This window comes from Lipotes vexillifer, unplaced genomic scaffold (assembly GCF_000442215.2).
Source record: "Lipotes vexillifer unplaced genomic scaffold, Lipotes_vexillifer_v1.1 scaffold83, whole genome shotgun sequence".
Lineage (NCBI taxonomy): Eukaryota > Metazoa > Chordata > Mammalia > Artiodactyla > Lipotidae > Lipotes > Lipotes vexillifer.
Genome location: NW_006799780.1, coordinates 2081454 through 2100162, shown reverse-complemented (window position 1 = coordinate 2100162; position 18709 = coordinate 2081454). Strand labels below are relative to the sequence as shown.

Below are 18709 nucleotides of genomic sequence, written 5' to 3'. Positions count from 1 at the left end.
GGAAAGAGGTTTTTCTCCTCAATTTCCCAGTTGCAAATTCAGTGGAATTATGACATAATGTTTATTCTGCCCTAATTCCTCCTGCTTAGCAGAGAGCCCTGGACATCTGTCTCTGACTGTGTACGGAGCTGTGGCTATCCCAAGGGAGCCTGCCTACCCCACGGGACTTGAGGACTGCCTTTCAAATTCTTCCTTCTCCTCTGTCACATTGCCCATCCTCAGTTCTTTCTTATCCCGCACCTTTTGGGCAAGTAGCAACCAAAGGGGTCTTTCTGAGGGGGGTGGTGTTGGTGGTCTGGGATGTGTTGGTCCAGCCCACTCCCACCATTAATAATGGGAACTCAGGGTTTCTATTTGTGTAGTTACACACCATTTTCATCGGCATGATCTCATCTACCTTCTCAGCTCTCCCTGAAGGAGGTATTATTGGTGATTCTTGGGCAAGGGGTTGGCAGTTCTACACACAATCCCTGTTCAAAACACAATAACACTAAGAAATAATAAACAACTTGGTCCAGATTACTCTGTTCTCTGCTTTATCTCCAATATGACAGGCTATTTTTCGACCCCTTAATTTTTTCAGATTTGCTAGTTGTCTCCTTGGAAGACGTTAAGGTTTTAGGCCTGGGAGGTGAGATAAGGGACAGTGGTAAAAGATGTACTTACTTCAGGGTAGGGTCTCTTGGGTTCAGATGTATCCTCCACCACATACTAACTGTGTGGCCTTAACCCTCTAGAGTCTGTTTACTTCTGTATAAGATAGGGCCAATCTTTCTCCTCCAGAGTTACTGTCGAGATTAGATAGTCTACAAAGTGCCTAGGATATAACAATAAATTTGAGGGCAGAGTGGGTTTGAAAGTGCAGGCAGGGTCCCTTGGACAGCTAGACCAGCGGCAGAAGCAAGTGGGCTTTGAGGTGGAGAGGGCAGCCTCCTGGAGCCCCTGAAAGAACAAGGGCCCTGGGGCAAGTCACTGTTTGGCAGGAGAGGTGCTGTGTTATAAGGATTCTCAGCCTACAAGCCGGGTGTGGGTGGGGTTCTTAGCGGAGGCTGCTGCAGGGAGAAAAGTAGAGGACGGCTCTGCCTCCACACTCCACAAGGGATGGAGCAGCTGAAGCAGCCTTTGCGGTCAGCCGTTTCTGCGCCTCCCTGCCTTTTCCCTCGGACCCCTCCTCTGAATTGGTTTTCTCCATCCCCCGTCCATCCAATTTCCCAGCAGTGCCAGCACTCCCTCTAGTGTTAACACATCAATCAAGCATCTGGGCTTTGTTTTCATTTTTTTCCTGGAATTCTGAAACTTTGAGCAGGTGAAAATTTTAGAGGTGCTCAAATGGATTAGGAAATATGAGGCCGAAATTTTATGTTATGTAAAACAAGTTTATATTACTCATGCAGTTCATACGAGGGCTGTGTTGTCTTTTTTTTTAAGTTTGGCTACTTTTTATGAGGTTTAGACCAGTCCTCCTGGAAAAAAAGAGACCAACGACAACAAAATAAACAAGCAAACAAAAATCAGGTCTAGTCACAAATAGTGGCTTTAGTTCCCCTTGAACTATATTTTAATAACTCAACCAATTTTCAAAGATTGAGGTTCAATCTCCGTTTTTTCCTTTTCCCTCTCCTGAGCTCTGTAGAAGCCATTTTCCTATCACCTGCTTTTTCCTCTACTTATCCCAATTTCTGGATGATTGTAACATAAGTAAATTACTTAATACCTTTTCAAAACCTATTTATGTAAAATTATTAGATAAAAGCTTCTGAAAGTCTTGTTTCTGGGAAGACATGATTGTTTTGGTATCCCTCAGATGTTTATTATACAAAGAGAGCCTTGGAAACAAACTGTGAATTTTAGTTTCTAATTTGCTATTGAAATAACAGTATTTGCTGAAAGGCTACATTTCAATTTTAGATTAAAAAAAATTACTTTGAGGCCAGTCCACAATTTTCCTTTTTCAGAATCTATATTCATAGTGAAAAAGTGTCCTCTTCCCTAAAAAGTATATATGAAAGTGATGTTATTAAAACAATTTGCCCTCATCTAAGATTTAAAATGTGTGTTTTCCCTTTTAGATGAACTGTGATACAAATCCCCTGGAAGCGGGACTGGAATATTTTGTAAAGCTAAATAAGGTATGTTTATATTCCAAAGTGTACTTGAAGTAAATCTTAAAATTATGCTGTTTCATGACAGAGCCATGCTTTAAAATTTAGCCAAGTATGATTATAGGACAAATGAGTTGAACATATATAGTAAGCATTGCTCAAATGCTTATTAAAATCTGTCAAAATTTGATATTAGTTCAAACAATTGCAACGTGCTTGTAGATGTAAGATAGCAGAATCCAGCAACTTTAAAGACTAGATCTAAATTCTAAGATTAAAAATCAGTAAGGGGCTTCCCTGGTGGCGCAGTGGTTGAGAGTCCGCCTGCCGATGTAGGGGACGCGGGTTCGTGCCCTGGTCCGGGAGGGTCCCACATGCCACGGAGCGGCTGGGCCCGTGAGTCATGGCCGCTGAGCCTGCGCGTCCGGAGCCTGTGCTCCGCAACGGGAGAGGCCACAACAGTGAGAGGCCCGCATAACGCAAAAAACAAAAGAAAATCAGTAAGGATAAGATGTCAGCAGACACTTTTGTAAATCTTGGTGACTTGTGAAGTCACAATTAGCTAATGAGACATACTGCATTAATTGACTCTCCCTGGGTGCTCACAGCACAAAGCAGCCTCACCCCAGCAGATCTATCCATCTGCTTATTGAGCATCTTTGTATGTAACTGCAACATCTGCGTATAAGCAAACTGACACATCTCAAATATGTTCAGCATGAAACAGGTATTACTGAGGAGCAAATACAGGCACAAAGAATCATAACTGATATTAACATTCCAAAGGGAACCCCTGCATCAGTGGTTCTCAAACAGATAGCGTGAGCATCACCTGGGAGCTTGTTACAAATGCAAATCCTTAGGTCCCTGCACAGGCCTACTAAATCAGAATCCCTGGGGGTCAGGCCAAGAGATCTGTGTTTAACAAGCTTCAGGGGATTCCGATGCACCTAAAAGTTGAGAAACACCACCCTACATAATTATTGTGGAAAAGCATATTATGAGGCCAATTTATTACAGCCTAGCTCATCTATACAAATCCCACAAATATAAATGAGGTTATTCCATTGTTATGGTCTGAATGTTTGTGTCCCTCCAAAATTCATACACTGAAGCCCTAAGCCCCATGTGATGCTATTTGGAGGTGGGGCCTTTGGGAGGAAATTAGTTCAGAAGAGATCATGAGGTGGGACCTCCATGTTGGGACCAACGTTCTTATGAGAGGAAGAAGAGAGGTCAGAGGTTGCTCTCTCTCTACCATCTGAGGACATAGTGAGAAGGTGCTGTCTGCCAGCCAGGAAGAGGAGGCTCGTGGGGGAGCCAGATTGGCCGGCACCTTGATCTTGGACTCACCAGCCTCCAGAACTGTAAGAAGTAAACTCCTTTTGTTTTAGCTACTCCATCTGTGCTATTTTGTTATAGCAGCCTTAGCTGATTCAGACACCTATTAAGCGGTGTCTTAGTTACTATAAGAGAACTTAATGGAGGTACAGTTAGCAGTAATATTGAAGGATAAGGATGGCAGCTGCTTTCGCTCAGGATATTTGTTAGAATTCCAAAATTCCTGTTCTGGCCTGCCTTAGGTGCTAATCAGCTAAAGTAAAGGCTGTTTCCCCATTCTATGGAAATATGTGAACACATGAATATGAATCAGGCTAAGGAAACTTTTTTAATGCCCCTGAATCAGTTCCCAAATTCTAAGCTAAGATATTAACATAAACGTGTATATTTATAGCATTAGATTTTAGGAAAAAAGAACCTCCTAAAGGGTTTTAAAGGGAATATCTTTCTGTGCATTTTCCCCATGACTTTTATTTTTATGATGTACCATCTGCTTCCAGACCAGAGAAAGCAGGTGCTTGACGTTTGGGCAGAGCCTAGCAGCAGATTGCTCCTTCTGATAACAGAAATCTTGGTTTAGCTTTGTAAAATAAGGGTGAAAATGACCTGACTCCTGAAAGCACTAAAGTTCTGTTGTTGGTCACCGATAGGTAAATAGATAGCTGACTTTTTTGCTTCAGTGTTTGGGTATTATTGTTTAGGGATAAGGCACAATCTCTTCATGTTGAAAATGGATTTTTTAAACTCTCTTTGTGATTATAAGCAGGTGTAGTGTGGATTGCATATTTATTAGTTCCTTTAAATTATTTCAATAACCAAAGCTCAGCTCAAAACTAAGTAATTTGATAGATAATGATTTTGATTTATGGTATATTTTTGTGATTTCTGTATTGTTGGTTCTCATTTTGGTGTCATAAAGTTAATTTCTAATGCTTTCATTGGGTGAAGGTCCATGTAGCACAAGGACCTGGACCTAATCAAGCCAGTCTTTTTTAATTACCATGACTCAGGTCGTTAGTGGGCATCAAGCTAACTGTAGCGATGCTTGCTAATTTCCAAGACAGGTGAATAGGTTGGATCAACTTTGTTTCAAGCCTATTTGGTGGTATCACAACAATTTTATCTTAGTTTTGTAGCAGTCTCTAATGTAAAACAGGTTCCTGGAAAACTTATTTATATTATAAACTGAACTGTGTCACTTGGTAATTCAAGTCCTGTGCCTCAAAACAAAAATGTTATCCAACCTGGCTTCATACAACATTTTAAAGAATAATATAATGCAAGTCCATATTGCTTTGGAAAATTGATATATGAAAACTGAAGCAGCAAATACAGGGGAATATTTGTATTTAATACCAATCAGAACAAAACAAAACCCTAAATCCTGACATTTTACAATAGTTCAAAATCAATTCTTTTCTTATCCTTCAAAGTAAATATGTAGACTTCCCTGCTCGGCCCTTAAGTGTTTCCACAGTGATTGTGTAAGCCATAATATGAAGAGAAATATAGAGATGCAGGCTGTGTCAGAGTTAGGAGGACCACTGGAGATCACTCAGCACCACCTCTTCATTTGAGGATGAGGAAACTGAAGCACAGAGAAGTGACCTAGGTGCTGTCCTGTGTGTTGGCCCAGGTTGAACGCTGACCTCCCTGCAGTGCTCTTTCACCCACCACTTTTCCCAGCCATGTCCTTTCCCATAATGGGCTTATCGGCCTTAAAAAACTGCCCCCAAATTTTCTGGCAACATGTATCATAGAATCTGCATGGCTACATTTTATCGATGAATACCTCCCACAGTTATGTTTTTGTTATAAGTAATTTTGTGTTTTGTGGTAGGATCAGAATAGCTGCTTTGGCCATTTTAAGAAGGAAAGTGGGTGGGTGAGGAGATGGACCATCTGACCTCATTAGGCTGAACTGTGTTCTTATCAAAACTGGTACAAAAGTAGGGAAAAGAAAACTGGAGTATTGGGGACATCTCAGATCGTAAAGATGGCATTTGCCTTCCTTGACTCTTAGAGTTGTCTGAGCCTTGGTCTCCCTATGGTGTGGGCTTATGTGAAGCAAATACGGACATGTGTACACATTCATTCATCTAGTCAACATTAATTAAGTACCATTTATTAAACACCTCTCTAGGCCACAGGTCTAAAAGTTAAAGGTACAGCTCCTGACGGCTCTCAGATCTCATGAAGCTTGGAACAAATGGAACTTTGGAAACTAAAAGCTGTAGGATGCATTCTTAACCTTAATTCTGAAAATACTGCTCTTCATGAGGAGGGTTGTGTAGTAGTGCGTATCAGTACTGTCTTGTAAAGAGTGAGCATAGGGTCCTGACAGGAAGCGTTAAGCACAACTGTGAAACAGGTAAAAATAACTGAATATTTCCTGTTAAGTCTTCTCAGCTAAAACCCCTTCACCTGAAACAAGTCATATCATTGTGCTTAAAAGTATTATAATTTGTTCCAGAGGAAGTTACTTTTGGGGGAAAAAATTAGTGGCTTTTTTTTTTAGTTGGAAATGAAAGAAATGCATTAATTAAAAGCAAAAGGAAAATCAGCTGCCTTAGGTTGCAGTCATAAGTATTCTTGAAATTTTCCTCTTGGAATTACTGAATCTGTCCATTTCCAGATAACCCCAGCCAAGAGCCACAGAGAATCAAATACTAAGGGTAATGTGTTAAGAGCAGAAGAATTTTTTTTTTTCTATAAGATCCCCCCACCCTTTCTCTCTCTCCCTCTCTTTTCCTGTCTTGAGTTTCTGACCAGCAGAAACAGAATAAAACGTGATATATATTAACCACAACTTAGAAGACAGAATTGATTCTAGAAATTACAGGGTCTCTCTTTAAGGAAAGATGATTTAAAGCATAACCATTCAGTAGGCAAAGCAAAACAAAAGGATGGTAAAGAGGCAAAACCCTCACCACCAGGCCGACTGCATCCAAGTATTCAATAAATATTAGTAAAACATCGAAGAGGAAATAAATCATTGTTCACAGACAACCAGTTAGAAAGGAATTTCTAGTGTGTGATGGTGGTGAAAGTACCCAGCTCTGGGGAAATTTTAGGTAAATGGTAATAAGATTTGAGGAGGCAAAACATTTTCAGCGACTCTCAGTCCTGGCTGCATGCCACAATCATCTGAAGTAGGATTCCTTTATTCATGCAATCCTTTAAAAAATCCCAAGGCTCGATGCAGGGGACATGGGTTCGTGCCCCGGTCCGGGAAGATCCCACATGCCACAGAGCAGCTGGGCCCGTGAGCCATGGCCGCTGAGCCTGCACGTCCGGAGCCTGTGCTCCGCAACGGGAGAGGCCACAACAGTGAGGCCTGCGTACCGCAAAAAAAAAAAAAAAAAAATCCCAAGGCTCAGGCTGCATCCCAGATCAGTTAAAGAAGAAGAGCTGGGGTAGAGACTCAGGCAGCAGGTTTTTTTTTTCAATTCCCCAGGTGATTCCAAAAAAGCTTGAGAATGATTTTTTTTAGGCCATTGATTTCCAACTGGCTGAACGTTACCATCTTGAAGAACTTAAAAGAAAAATTACCTGATGCCTTAGCCCCAGTGGTTCTCAAAGTGTGGTTCACAGGCCAGCAGCATCAATGTGACTTCAGGATTCATTAGAAATGCAAGTTATCGGGCACTGTTCCGACCCCCAAAATCAAACTCTGGGGGTGGGGCTGGCAATCTGTTTTAACAGGCCCTCCACGTGATTCTGATGAACTCTGAAGTTTGAGAACACTGACCTACCCAAACCAATTGGATCAACCCTGGGGGTAGGGTCTGGTTTCTTGTTTTTATTATGCAATGAAGATTGAGAACCACTGTCTTAGTTATTTTAACCTCATACCTGCTTATGGTCCTATGCATAAACAGGAAAGCAGAAAAACAGCCTGGTCAGACAATTGGCTACCAGTTAATATATTCTGTCCCAAATCTTTTTCTTTTTTTGAATGAATTTTTTAAAAATATCACCAAATTCTAGCTCTGTGACCTTGGAAAAGCTATTTTACTTCATTTTCCATCTGGGATTGCTAGTCTGTAAAATGAGGGCTCCCTTCCATGTCTAAAATTCTATGAAATACCACCTTGCAGAGTGGTCGAAGACACTTGCTATGTTATCTATATGAGCCACACGATTGTATTATTTTAATTAAGCCATCCTTAGTCTCTTAGCCATTTCTGTTGCTGAATGATAAAGGGAGAAAAAAAGAAAAGGAAGTAAAATCGAGTCTGAGATCTAGTTTATCATTCTTGAAACATCTGTCAGAGCACATTAAACTAACCATTGAATCACTATCCTCATATATATCCAATTTCTGTTATGAAACAATACTCTATTCCCAGCCTAAAAGCTTAAGTGTGCCATTTAGCTGACTGCTTTTCTAATTTGGAAGAGTCTATGGAAACCCTGGGCTAGGAATGAACTGAAGTAATTCTTTAGATTGCTTTTATTTTATTGTTATTATTTTAACAGCTTAACATGCAATAAATTGACATTTAAAGTATACCAGCTAGGGCTCCCCTGGTGGCGCAGTGGTTGAGAGTCTGCCTGCTGATGCAGGGGACACGGGTTCGTGCCCCGGTCCGGGAGGATCCCACATGCCGCGGAGCAGCTGGGACAGTGAGCCATGGCCGCTGAGCCTGTGCTCTGCAACGGGAGAGGCCACAACAGTGAGAGGCCCGCATACCGCAAAAAAAAAAAAAAGTCTAAAGTATACCAGCTAGACACTCAGATCTGTAGAACAGATAAATTAACGTGTACCCTATTGCTGGCGTTGCATATATCTGCATGAATAGAATATACCAAATACAAAAGAACAAGCCCAAAGTCGGGAAATAAAAATTAAAAAAATTTCATATCATTCTAGAGATAAAGAAGATCAAAGAGTGTCATCTGCATGATAAAATGATGATCCTACTAAGCATCCAAGAGCAGACAGGCTGATAATCAGGAAATTTAAGAGAAATATTATTAATAACTAAAATTACAGTTGCATTTGCAGGTCTATAAACAGATGGCACGTATAGGAAAGATGAAAAATATAACATGTGAACTCAGTGCACAAATGGGGCAAAGGGAATAAAATTTAAAAATGGAACTTGGAGGGGATATATGTATACATATAGCTGTCTAATAGTGACTTTCAAAGAGCAGAAGGTTTTAATTTTTGAATTTTCAAAGTTCTTCTCAATTTGTTCTTTTGTGGACCATGCTCTTCATGTGGTATCTAAAAAATCTTTGCCTATAACCCCAAGTCACAAAGATTTTCTGCTGTTTTCTCCTAGATGTTTTATCATTTTTTTAGAGCTGTGATTTATTTTTAGTTAATTTTCCTATCTGGTAAAAGATATGGATTGAAGTTTATTTTTTAGCATATAGATGTCCATTTGTTTACAGCACCATTTGTTGAAAAATGGCATTGCCTTTGTACCTTTGTCAAAAAACAGTTGTCCATATACGTTTAGGTCTGTTTCCAGACTCTACTGTGTTCTATTGACCTATTTATCTTTCTTGATCATGATACCATACTGTCTTGATTACTGTAGCTTAAATGAGGTTGTGATAGTCGCACAACTTTGCTGTTCTTTTACAGTGTTGTTTTAGTTATTGTATGTCCTTTGAATTTCCATGAATCAAAAAGCTTGCTGGGATTTTGACTGGAATTGCATTGTATCTATAGGTCAGTTCAAGTCTTCTAACTCATGAATGAGGTATATCTCTCTGTTTATTTAGGTAATCTTTAATTCCAAAGATGTTTTGTAGTTTATAGTTCTTGCATATCTTTTTACAGATCTATCCTTAAGTATTTTGTACTTTGATACTACTGTAAATGGCATTTTAAATTTCAAGTTTCAGTTGTTTACTGCTAGTGTATAGAAAACAATGCGTTTTGTATATTGATCTCACATTCTGTAACTTTGTTAAACCCACTTAGTAGTTCTAGTACTTTTTTGTGTAGTTCTCTTTTTTCTTTTCTTTTCTTTTCTTTTTTTTTTTTTTTTGTAGATTCCATTGGATTTTCTGCATCATGGACAATTGCATTGTATGAAAATAAAGCTTTTCTTTGTCTCTTTTCTAATCTGGATGCCTTTCAGTTCTTTTTCTTGCCTTATTGTACTGGTTAGATCCTCTACTGGTCGAAACTGCAACAAAGTTAAATAGAAGTGGTAAGAGCAGACACGCTTATCTTGTTCCCTGATTTTAGATGGAAAACATTCATCATCATCATCAGTCTTTCATCATTAGGTATGATGTTTGCTGTAAGTTTTTCATAGAGTAAGCTGTAGGTTTTACATAGATGCTCTTTATCGGGCTGAGGACATTCCTTTCTGTTCTTAGCGCTAAAAGTTTGGGTTTTTTTGTTTTTTGAATTAGGAATATTAGATTTTGGCAAGTGCTTTTTCTGCATCCATTGAGATAATCATATGGTTTTTCTTTTTTACTTTGTTATATGATGAATTACATTTATTCTCAAATGTTAACCCAACTTTAATTTTGGCCTAAAACCCACTTAGTAATGATGTATTATGTTTTTCTGTGTTATTGGATTTTATTTGATAATTTTTAAAAGAAATTTTGTAGCTACATCCTCCTTATAGGATATGTTACAGCTTGCAATTATTTTGTTCATTTTTCTTGATCTTTTGACGTAAACTTCTTGAGTAGAGGTTCTGGCAATACAAAATACATCTTGCTTACCATTTTTTCCCCAACACTTATCAGGGCTGGCACATAGCTGATGCAGATAATGCCAGAGAAGTACTGGGACCTCATCAGGAAGGGTCTCATCTGCCAGGCTAGGAAATTTGGAGTGTATCCTGGAGACACTGAGAAGGCTTTGAAGGATTTTGAGTAAGGAGTGATGTTCTGGTGATGGAAAACAGATTAAAAGGGAATTACCCTGGTGACTGGACAATCACTTTACCCAATTATTGAAGAAATCTAGTGGAGAGATGTTGAGGGCTTCAACTAAAACAGTGGCCATAGGGTAGAGAAGAAAGAGGTATGAGTGATAATAAAAAGGTAGGCTGGAGACCACATGAAGGACTGTTTGTGAAGGGAGTGGAAAGTAGGATCTAGGATATTGTTAATGAACTGGGAAACACGGGTGGGATGTGATTCAGAGGTTGGAAGGACTTGCGAGGTTGGAGGCTATGGAACAGCCAAATGGAGAGTCTCAGTGGCAGCTGAGCACGTTGGTTTGGAGATCTCAGCTCTGGAAGTATGGATTTGGATCATTGATATATAGGTGGCAATTAAAGCCAGGGGAGTGCTGGGACCCCTCTTCTATAGCATCCTGTACTTATCTCTACCATGATATTTTTACACCTCATAATACTGGCTGCCTCCTTAGCTAGACTCTGAGCTCCTTGGGGACAGAGGCCAAGAATCCTCACGGCTGGTTCTGTGTCCAGTAATTCGTACGGGTTTAGTAAGTATTTGAAGGGTCTGAACCATGGCTCTGCCACTAACCTATTCTAAAACTAAAGCTGCTTAACCTAAAAGCACTTCAGTTTTATCAACTGTAAAATGAAGAAAATATCCACCTTATAAGTTTGTTATAAATATTAGATGAGCTAAAGAACATTTGATACCTTTATGTTAGGTCCCTTCCATCTTATTGAATGGAATCTAAAACAAATCTTTTATGGAAAAGCAACTATAGATAAAACCCTTTCAGTTTTTTGAAGACTCCAGCTTCATTTCTTTGTGTTTTTCTTATTTCCTTTAAGAAATAAATAATAATTATTTACTTTGCATTTAGGCTTGAGTGCTCTCCTTAAAGCACCAAATGGGCAATTGTTCTTCACTGTAGTCTAGAGAGATGAAAGCTATTGTGAAAACTCTATGTTCTAATTGTTGCTAATGCAGTTAAGCATAAAAGTACATCTGAATCCCTTTGCTGTACACCTGAAACTAACACAACATTGTTAACCAACTATGCTTCAATTAAAAAAAAAAAGTACATCTGACAAAGCCACAAGTCCATTCCACTGTTTTCCTAAAGTACATCTGACAAAGCCACAAGTCAGTTCCACTGTTTTCCTGTAAATCATAAGACTCAAAGACTGAAAAGTAAATATTTTCTTAATATTGAATCTAGTAAAAGTCATAAAACACATAATGGGGGCTATTTTCATTTTGAAACATCTAGTTTGGTGTGGATGCTAATTAACGAATTATTGGCCTGGCTTGGGAATCATATTTTAAATATTTTCTCCAGGTTTCAATGTATCCATACCTTTCTTTGGGTTAATAGAGCCCCTTTTCTAGTTATATTAAAGACTTTTTTGAGAAGGAATACTTAATTGATTAGTGGTTTTGGTTAGAAAAATGCTAGATAAATTGTTTTAAATTGCCAAGAGCAGAGAATAAAAACTGTGAATGTGAGAGTATTCATTTCCAGTCAATAATAGACTGGACTTGCTACACTCACAATTTAATATTTTGCTAATAAAGAGATAGAGAAATTGTGGTTATTATAAACTTACATGGAATGTTACAAAGTTCTGCATAGAGGAGAAGGAAGCAAGAATTGGGAAGCCTGGATTCGAGGTTTGGTAATAACTCACTTTGTCACTTGGGCAAGAACGTTAACTCTGGGCCTTAATTTTCTCATATGAAAAATGACCTTGGACTAAGTTTTCTGTCTGCTTAAAAACTTCTATGATTCTAACTGTGTGACTATGAAATGAATGATGGTATAATTTGTCTTGATGGGGTGGTGGGCCGGTCAGATCCATTCCCCCAAATGAACGAGTCCAGTATATGGCTTCATCAGTTTAACTGCGAGACAAACACAGATGCACCTGGTATTTGACAAATGACCAGAGAAAGTTAAGGTTCACATGGACCGCAGGTTAGTCAGGGCCATGTGCTTTCCAAAGGGAGTCCCATGAGGACTGTTTTTAATGAATGATTCCTGGCCTCATTTTAAATAAGGAACTTTTCAGGAATGTGTTGAGGGACAGCGGCAGAAATCTATCACCCAGATTTTCATCTCTGCTCTGCCACTGACAGTAGTTGGTGACCACCGGGTCTCTCTGCAGCTCTCTTCAGGTCTGCAAACATGAGAGCATGATTCCACGACCAGTGCTGTGCCTGGTTTCTAAGGGGGGCTTTCTTAGGACCCAGGATGTTACACTGATTCTCTTATGCCTTTGGAAACTTTTGACATTTAGATTAAAAGGATTTTGGACAAAAATTCAATCAAACTGATGACTGCTTTGAATTTTCTGATGGATTTTGACTCCAAATATGGAAACAGAAGAGGTCCGAAACTAGGTTTTTATCATTTCTCTCCTGGTCTGTAAGAGCCCACCACCCAGAGTTCGTATCAGAACCTTCCTTCCACTGCTGCTGTCGAATTCGCTTTAGCTACACATCTGAAAACTCTCCATTGCTCTGAGAATCCCAACCCAAAATATACTGGTTTAATTTATTTCATTTCCATGTGCTTTTTGATAATATGTGTGCTTTTAATAAAGCTAGTAAGAGATGAGGAGTTACATTTCACTTAAAATCTACTTAATGTTTTCATTCATGTGGATGTTATATTTAGGATGCATCATAGGTGGCTGCTTTAATGGCTCTTACTGCTTCTTAAAAATTAATAGATTAGAAATATAAGCCAAAATTATTTTAAGGTATAATCTCAGTGCCCCAGAAGTGTTTCTCAAAGACATTAACAGCTATTTATATAGTTAATTTGGTAGTGACTCATTAAGAAATACATTTCTGTTCTCAGGTCATCCTGAAGGTACCAATTTTAATCATAGCACTTAATCTTCAGACACATTTTCCTCTCTCATTTATAAATAATAACTGTATAATAAAGTCTACAATCTTGGGAGGAAAGCCAAGCAAAATGAGAATGAAATGCTATCACCCCACTTTTAAATCTTCCCAAATCAGGCCCAAGGTTAGCTTGGGAAGGGAGAACTGTCTCAAGGGGCAGGTGTCACCTCTTATCTGTGTTTTAAGTATGTGTCCCTTACTTTTAATTAGGTTTTTGTTGTTGTTGTTGTTGTTTGAGTATTGTTTTCATTCATGTCTAAGGACGATATTGCTGACAAGATCACTTCCTAATCCAGGGATATATAGATATAGAGGTTAAATTTCATTAATATTAACCTTCAGGGTGTTTTCAAATCCTTTCACATAGTACAAAAATATTATTGTGTAGTGAATGTCATTCAAGATAGGTTAGGCTACCTAGAAATAATTTTTTAATGAATTAATTTTTTATTGAAGCATAGTTAATTTACAGTGTTGTGTTAGTTTCAGGTGTACAGCAAAGTGATTCAGTTATACATATATATGTATTCTTTTTCAGATTCTTTTCTCATATAGGTTATTACAGAATACTAAGTGGAGTTCCCTGTGCTATACAGTAGGTCCTTGTTGTTTATCTATTTTATATATAGTAGCGTGTATATGTTAGTCCCAAATTCCTAATTTATCCCTCCCTCCCCCCTTCCCCTTTGGTAATCATAAATTTGTTTTCTATGTCTGTGAGCCTTTCTGTTTTGTAAATAAGTTCATTTGTATCATTTTTTTTAGATTCCACATATAAGTGATATCATATATTTGTGTTTCAAAATAATTTAAAAGAAACATTCTTTAGAGTATTTACATCAGCTGTTCCTGCCAGTGATAGACTCCAGGCACAGCCATTTAAAACATGCGTATGGATAAAATCTAAAGGTGCTGACTTACATAACCAAGCCTCAGGAAAGACCTTTAACTTTGTTGGGCCTTCTCTTCATAAGCTGGGGATAAAATGATCTGTCTTATAGGAATCTTAATGAGGATTAAATGAGCTCATGACTGTAAAGCCCTCGGCAGAGTGTCTGGCACATAGCGGGTGCCTAATAAATTGTAAATAGTATTAATATTACTGATTTACTACTTTAATTTTTGAATTAAATTAGTAACTTAAATTAATAATGAATTAAATTATTTTTTTAATTTTTTACTATAATTTTTCTCTTTTAAAGGAAGTTTTCTGGGGTGCCCATCTTTCCTATTTCTTATGATTAACTGGTACCTTATGTTCCTGCTTAGACTTTGGTAAAATTATGAATTTGGCAGTTAGACTCCCTTCCAGCACTTCTTATTCCCCCCACCCCCATGGCATCCACCCCAGCAGTTCTTGTCCAGCACCCCCCAGAGTCCCCATTTCTGAAAGCTTTGGATGCGGCCAGCTTTCACCACAGTCCCTCTGAAGGTGTGGCAGATATTGGCGTAAGAGGCTCAGTGAAGGCAGCTCAAAATAGATGAAAAGAATGGGACTGGGACTTCTGAGATCTTGGTTGAGTGTCTTTGGATAAATCAACTCACTTCTTTTAGACCCCAAATCCACCATTTATGGATTGTTGGGAAGATTGACTTAAAAGTGCAAGGACTTTTGGAGAAGGGTATGCAGACAGTAGTTATCATGAAGCCTCATCTTTCAAACTCAGTTCAAGCTGCTTCCTCTATAAAACTGTTGCTGACAGAATGCTGCTCCAGCCCCCCTCTCACCCTAGATAGAACAGATCATACGCCTTCTTGAGTGCCCACTGTACATGCCCCTATCATAGCAACTGTTTGTTTGCATTTCTGCCTTAGACATGCATTAGACATTTTTTGTTTTAAATTTCCAAAATGTTGTGATTTTCACACTCTCATAAAACACACAGAAGCAACAGTGAATCATGTTTCAAATTGGTATAGCTGATTTGTATACTATCACTGTCATATTCTACCATGTTTCCAGTAATCTCAAATCATTCTTTTTTCCTCTGATATGTTAAAACATTGAGGAGATAAAATAATTTCAGCGCTGGGCATATTGTGATGTGGAAGGAAGGGGTCACATCTCCTCAGGGACCTCCCAGAGACTACAAGACCCTGTTGTATTTAGCTTTGAATATCCTGTATCTAGTATCTGATACATAGCAGGGGCATAACAACAGCTGAGTAAATAATTGAAAGAATATTCTTTAATAGGGACTCAGGAGGACCCCGAACCTTCAAGATCTAAATGAATCTCTATCAGCAAAGATTCAGATTTCATAATAGGAGCTGAGGAAGCTATTCAGGATCTCCCAGCATTCCACAAGGCACACTATATAGTGCTTGGCCACTCCAGGATTGTGTGCTTTTCCACACAATAAAGTTTTTTTTTTTTTCATTGCAATCATTGGCTTCCTATATAAATAAGAACACTAAAAAGCATCCCTGTCATCATGTATCCATGATAGCAAGTCTTCTTTTAAAAATATACCAAGAGGGGCTTCCCTGGTAGCGCAGTGGTTGAGAGTCCGCCTGCCGATGCAGGGGACACGGGTTCGTGCCCCGGTCCGGGAAGATCCCACATGCCGCGGAGCGGCTGGGCCCGTGAGCCGTGGCCACTGAGCCTGCGCGTCCGGAGCCTGTGCTCCGCAACGGGAGAGGCCACAACAGTGAGAGGCCCACGTACCGAAAAAAAAAAAAAAGAAAAAAAGAAAATATATACCAAGATAGCAAAAAAATTTTGTTGTAGCATTCTTTCTGTATTTAGATAAACATATTTTAACTATAATGAACTTTGGTTTGTTATGACTTGTGTTATCATGAATTTATCCTACATAAGAACTCAAATGAATCAAGCTCTTCCTGGGTTTGTTGTTTTGTTTTCCCCAAAAGGAAAAAAAAGGTTGAAAAGCGCAGCATTACAGAATAAGCTCTTTGATCAAAATGTCTGTGTTTGACTAATTTTGTAACCCAGGGCCCAGCATGATGCCTCCCACACAGTAGGGGCTCATAAATTCCTTGAATGGACTAACAGTGCAACCCAGCAGGTTAATGCATCCCGGGGACCATTATTCTGAAGAAGGAAAAAATGTAGGCATTTTGGAGTTGCTTTGGCATCACATTTCAAAAAAGTAAATTTCCTTCTTAGGAAAGGCTTACTTTAGGTAGAAACTGAGTCGCGCCTTGCCCACTGCCCACCGCCCACCATTCCCACTGTCCAGAACCAGTAGATACAAGGGTCCCTTTCATAACCCACCATCTCAATATCATGCCTTACATTTTTCTGCCTAGGTAGTTCTGGTAAAATTGTTATCACAAGTTATTACCCTTAAGTCTAACCTCTTCTGAAAGAATAGGTGTCATTCAGGGACTAAGAAATATTTGTCTAGATGTTTGATCCAATCTGTATTTTTATTTAATGTGTAATTGGCAAGAATATAGCAAAGAGAAATTTAAATACTTGCATCTCTAACCTTGTCACAGTGTCTGAGTATTCATTCATCATCATTAACTTGGATTCCTGCAGCCAGCAGACTTCATAGGAAAGCAAGCACTGAAACAGATTAAAGCCAAGGGGCTGAAACGGAGACTGGTCTGCCTCACCTTGGCAACGGACGATGTTGATCCGGAGGGAAATGAAAGCGTCTGGTATGGTGGCAAGGTGAGTGCTGAGGACCCATAGCGAGGGGCCACTGCAGTGTTTCTGCAGCAGAAACTCCTTTTCTCTGTTTCCGTTTACAGTTTTTTGCTAGTTATTTATCTATTGGTGAGACGACACTCTTGAATTCTGAAGTGACATTCAAGAAACAGAAATTACTTAACTGAAAGGAAAATGAAATGCTGCTAATTTGGGAAAACATGATATTCTATATGGTTTAATGAAAGAAAATAAACTGCAGGACTTGAAATACATTGGACAATGAGGAAGGTATGATTTAGAAGGTAAAATGACCTCTTGGCTCACCACATCTATATCTGTGAATGCAAGAGAGAGATTTTATAAAGAATTTAGTATTCTGACTTAGCTTCTCAGGGATCTTTCAGGAGGAAACAATTCGTACCTTAGCACATTAGCAGAAGACAATTTCCAAATGAAAACATCTATGACAAGAGAGGGTTAAACCTTAGTAAATAAAGGGAAAAGTGGAAATCCTTTGGTTCTTCAGGAGGAGTAAGCCTACCGTCTTCTCCCTTTGGGATGATACATTTCACTGTCTCTCTTGGTCTTCAGTAAAGCCAGAGTTAGATGACCTATCAATAGAATTTCACTTCCTCCACTTTTTATGACTATTTGTAAAACCCATTTTAGCTCAATGTTTTGCTGTGTTTTGGCTGGTGTTATCAGGCAGGGGTTATCAGGCAGGGACACTTGGCTTGACCATGTTGCGACCACAGGGCCTTCAAGACTCATCTAAACATCTGCTCTGTATTGAGCAGGGTCTGCTTGGTCAACACCCAAATACTCAGAGATTCTATTCCCAGGTTGTTGTTTTTTTCCTTACGCACTACAGCCTACTCAATACTTGTTTTCATTTTCCCCATCTCTTCAGTGACAAAACGAGCACTGGAGGAGGGGAGAGCCAGTGGTGTCAATCTCAGCCTTTGGATTACTAAAGATATGGCCATTTGGGCTGAGGCAGGGGTCAGTTTGACAGGGAAATAACATCTACAGAGTTCCTACTAGTGCTGGATATTTTTATGTACTCTCATTTACTTTAAAAAAATACTTATTTATTTATTTTTTTGTTTGCATTGGGTCTTAGCTGCGACATGCGGGCTCTTCGTTGTGGCATGCGGGATCTTTCACTGTGGCGCTCTTCCTAGTTGTGGTGCGCAGGCTCCAGGGCGCATGTGCTCTGTAGTTATGGCACGTGGGCGCCAGGGCCTGTGGGCTCTGTAGTTTGCGGCACGTGGGCTCTCTCCTTGAGGCGTGTGAGCTCAGTAGTTGTGGCGCACGGGCTTAGTTGCCCCGTGGCATGTGGCATCTTAGTTCCCTGAACAGGGATTGAACCCACGTCCCCTGCACTGGAAGGCAGATTCTTTACCAGTCGACCACCAGGGAAGTCCCTCTCTCATTTACTTTTACAACACCCCTCCCAGATATGTATGATCATTCCCATTTAAAGATGAGGCTTTGGGGCTCAGAGAGATTAAGTAACTTGCTTGAGGTTACACAGCTATGACATGTGATTGACAAAGCTGATTTCTGACCAAGGTACAGTTGGACTTTGAATTCTTATCCTTTCTTCTAAGACATACTGAATACCCCCATTTGCTCTCTTCTTTGTCTCTGATGGCCCACTGTATTCTCCTAAGCACTTCATTATATACCCACAGTCCTTGCACATCTAAGTAACAGGTGGATGTTATAGTTTTAGATTCTATGAAGCCAATAGATCTTTTCTCAGATCTGAAGCTCTTTCTCAAATGCCTCACCTTTAATTGTGTTGTTTGCTCTTCTGTTTGAACCATTCCTG

The 18709-nt window shown here is 39.3% G+C and overlaps 1 protein-coding gene across 1 annotated transcript in view; it reads left to right on the top strand.

Moving 5' to 3' along the window:
• DMGDH (dimethylglycine dehydrogenase) overlaps positions 1-18709 on the top strand; it is a 60470-nt gene that overhangs the window by 36433 nt on the left and 5328 nt on the right. Inside the window, exons 14-15 of the mRNA XM_007471966.1 lie at positions 2070-2129; positions 16759-16893. Of these exons, the coding sequence (XP_007472028.1) occupies positions 2070-2129; positions 16759-16893 (195 nt within the window). The remainder of the gene's footprint in view (positions 1-2069; positions 2130-16758; positions 16894-18709) is intronic.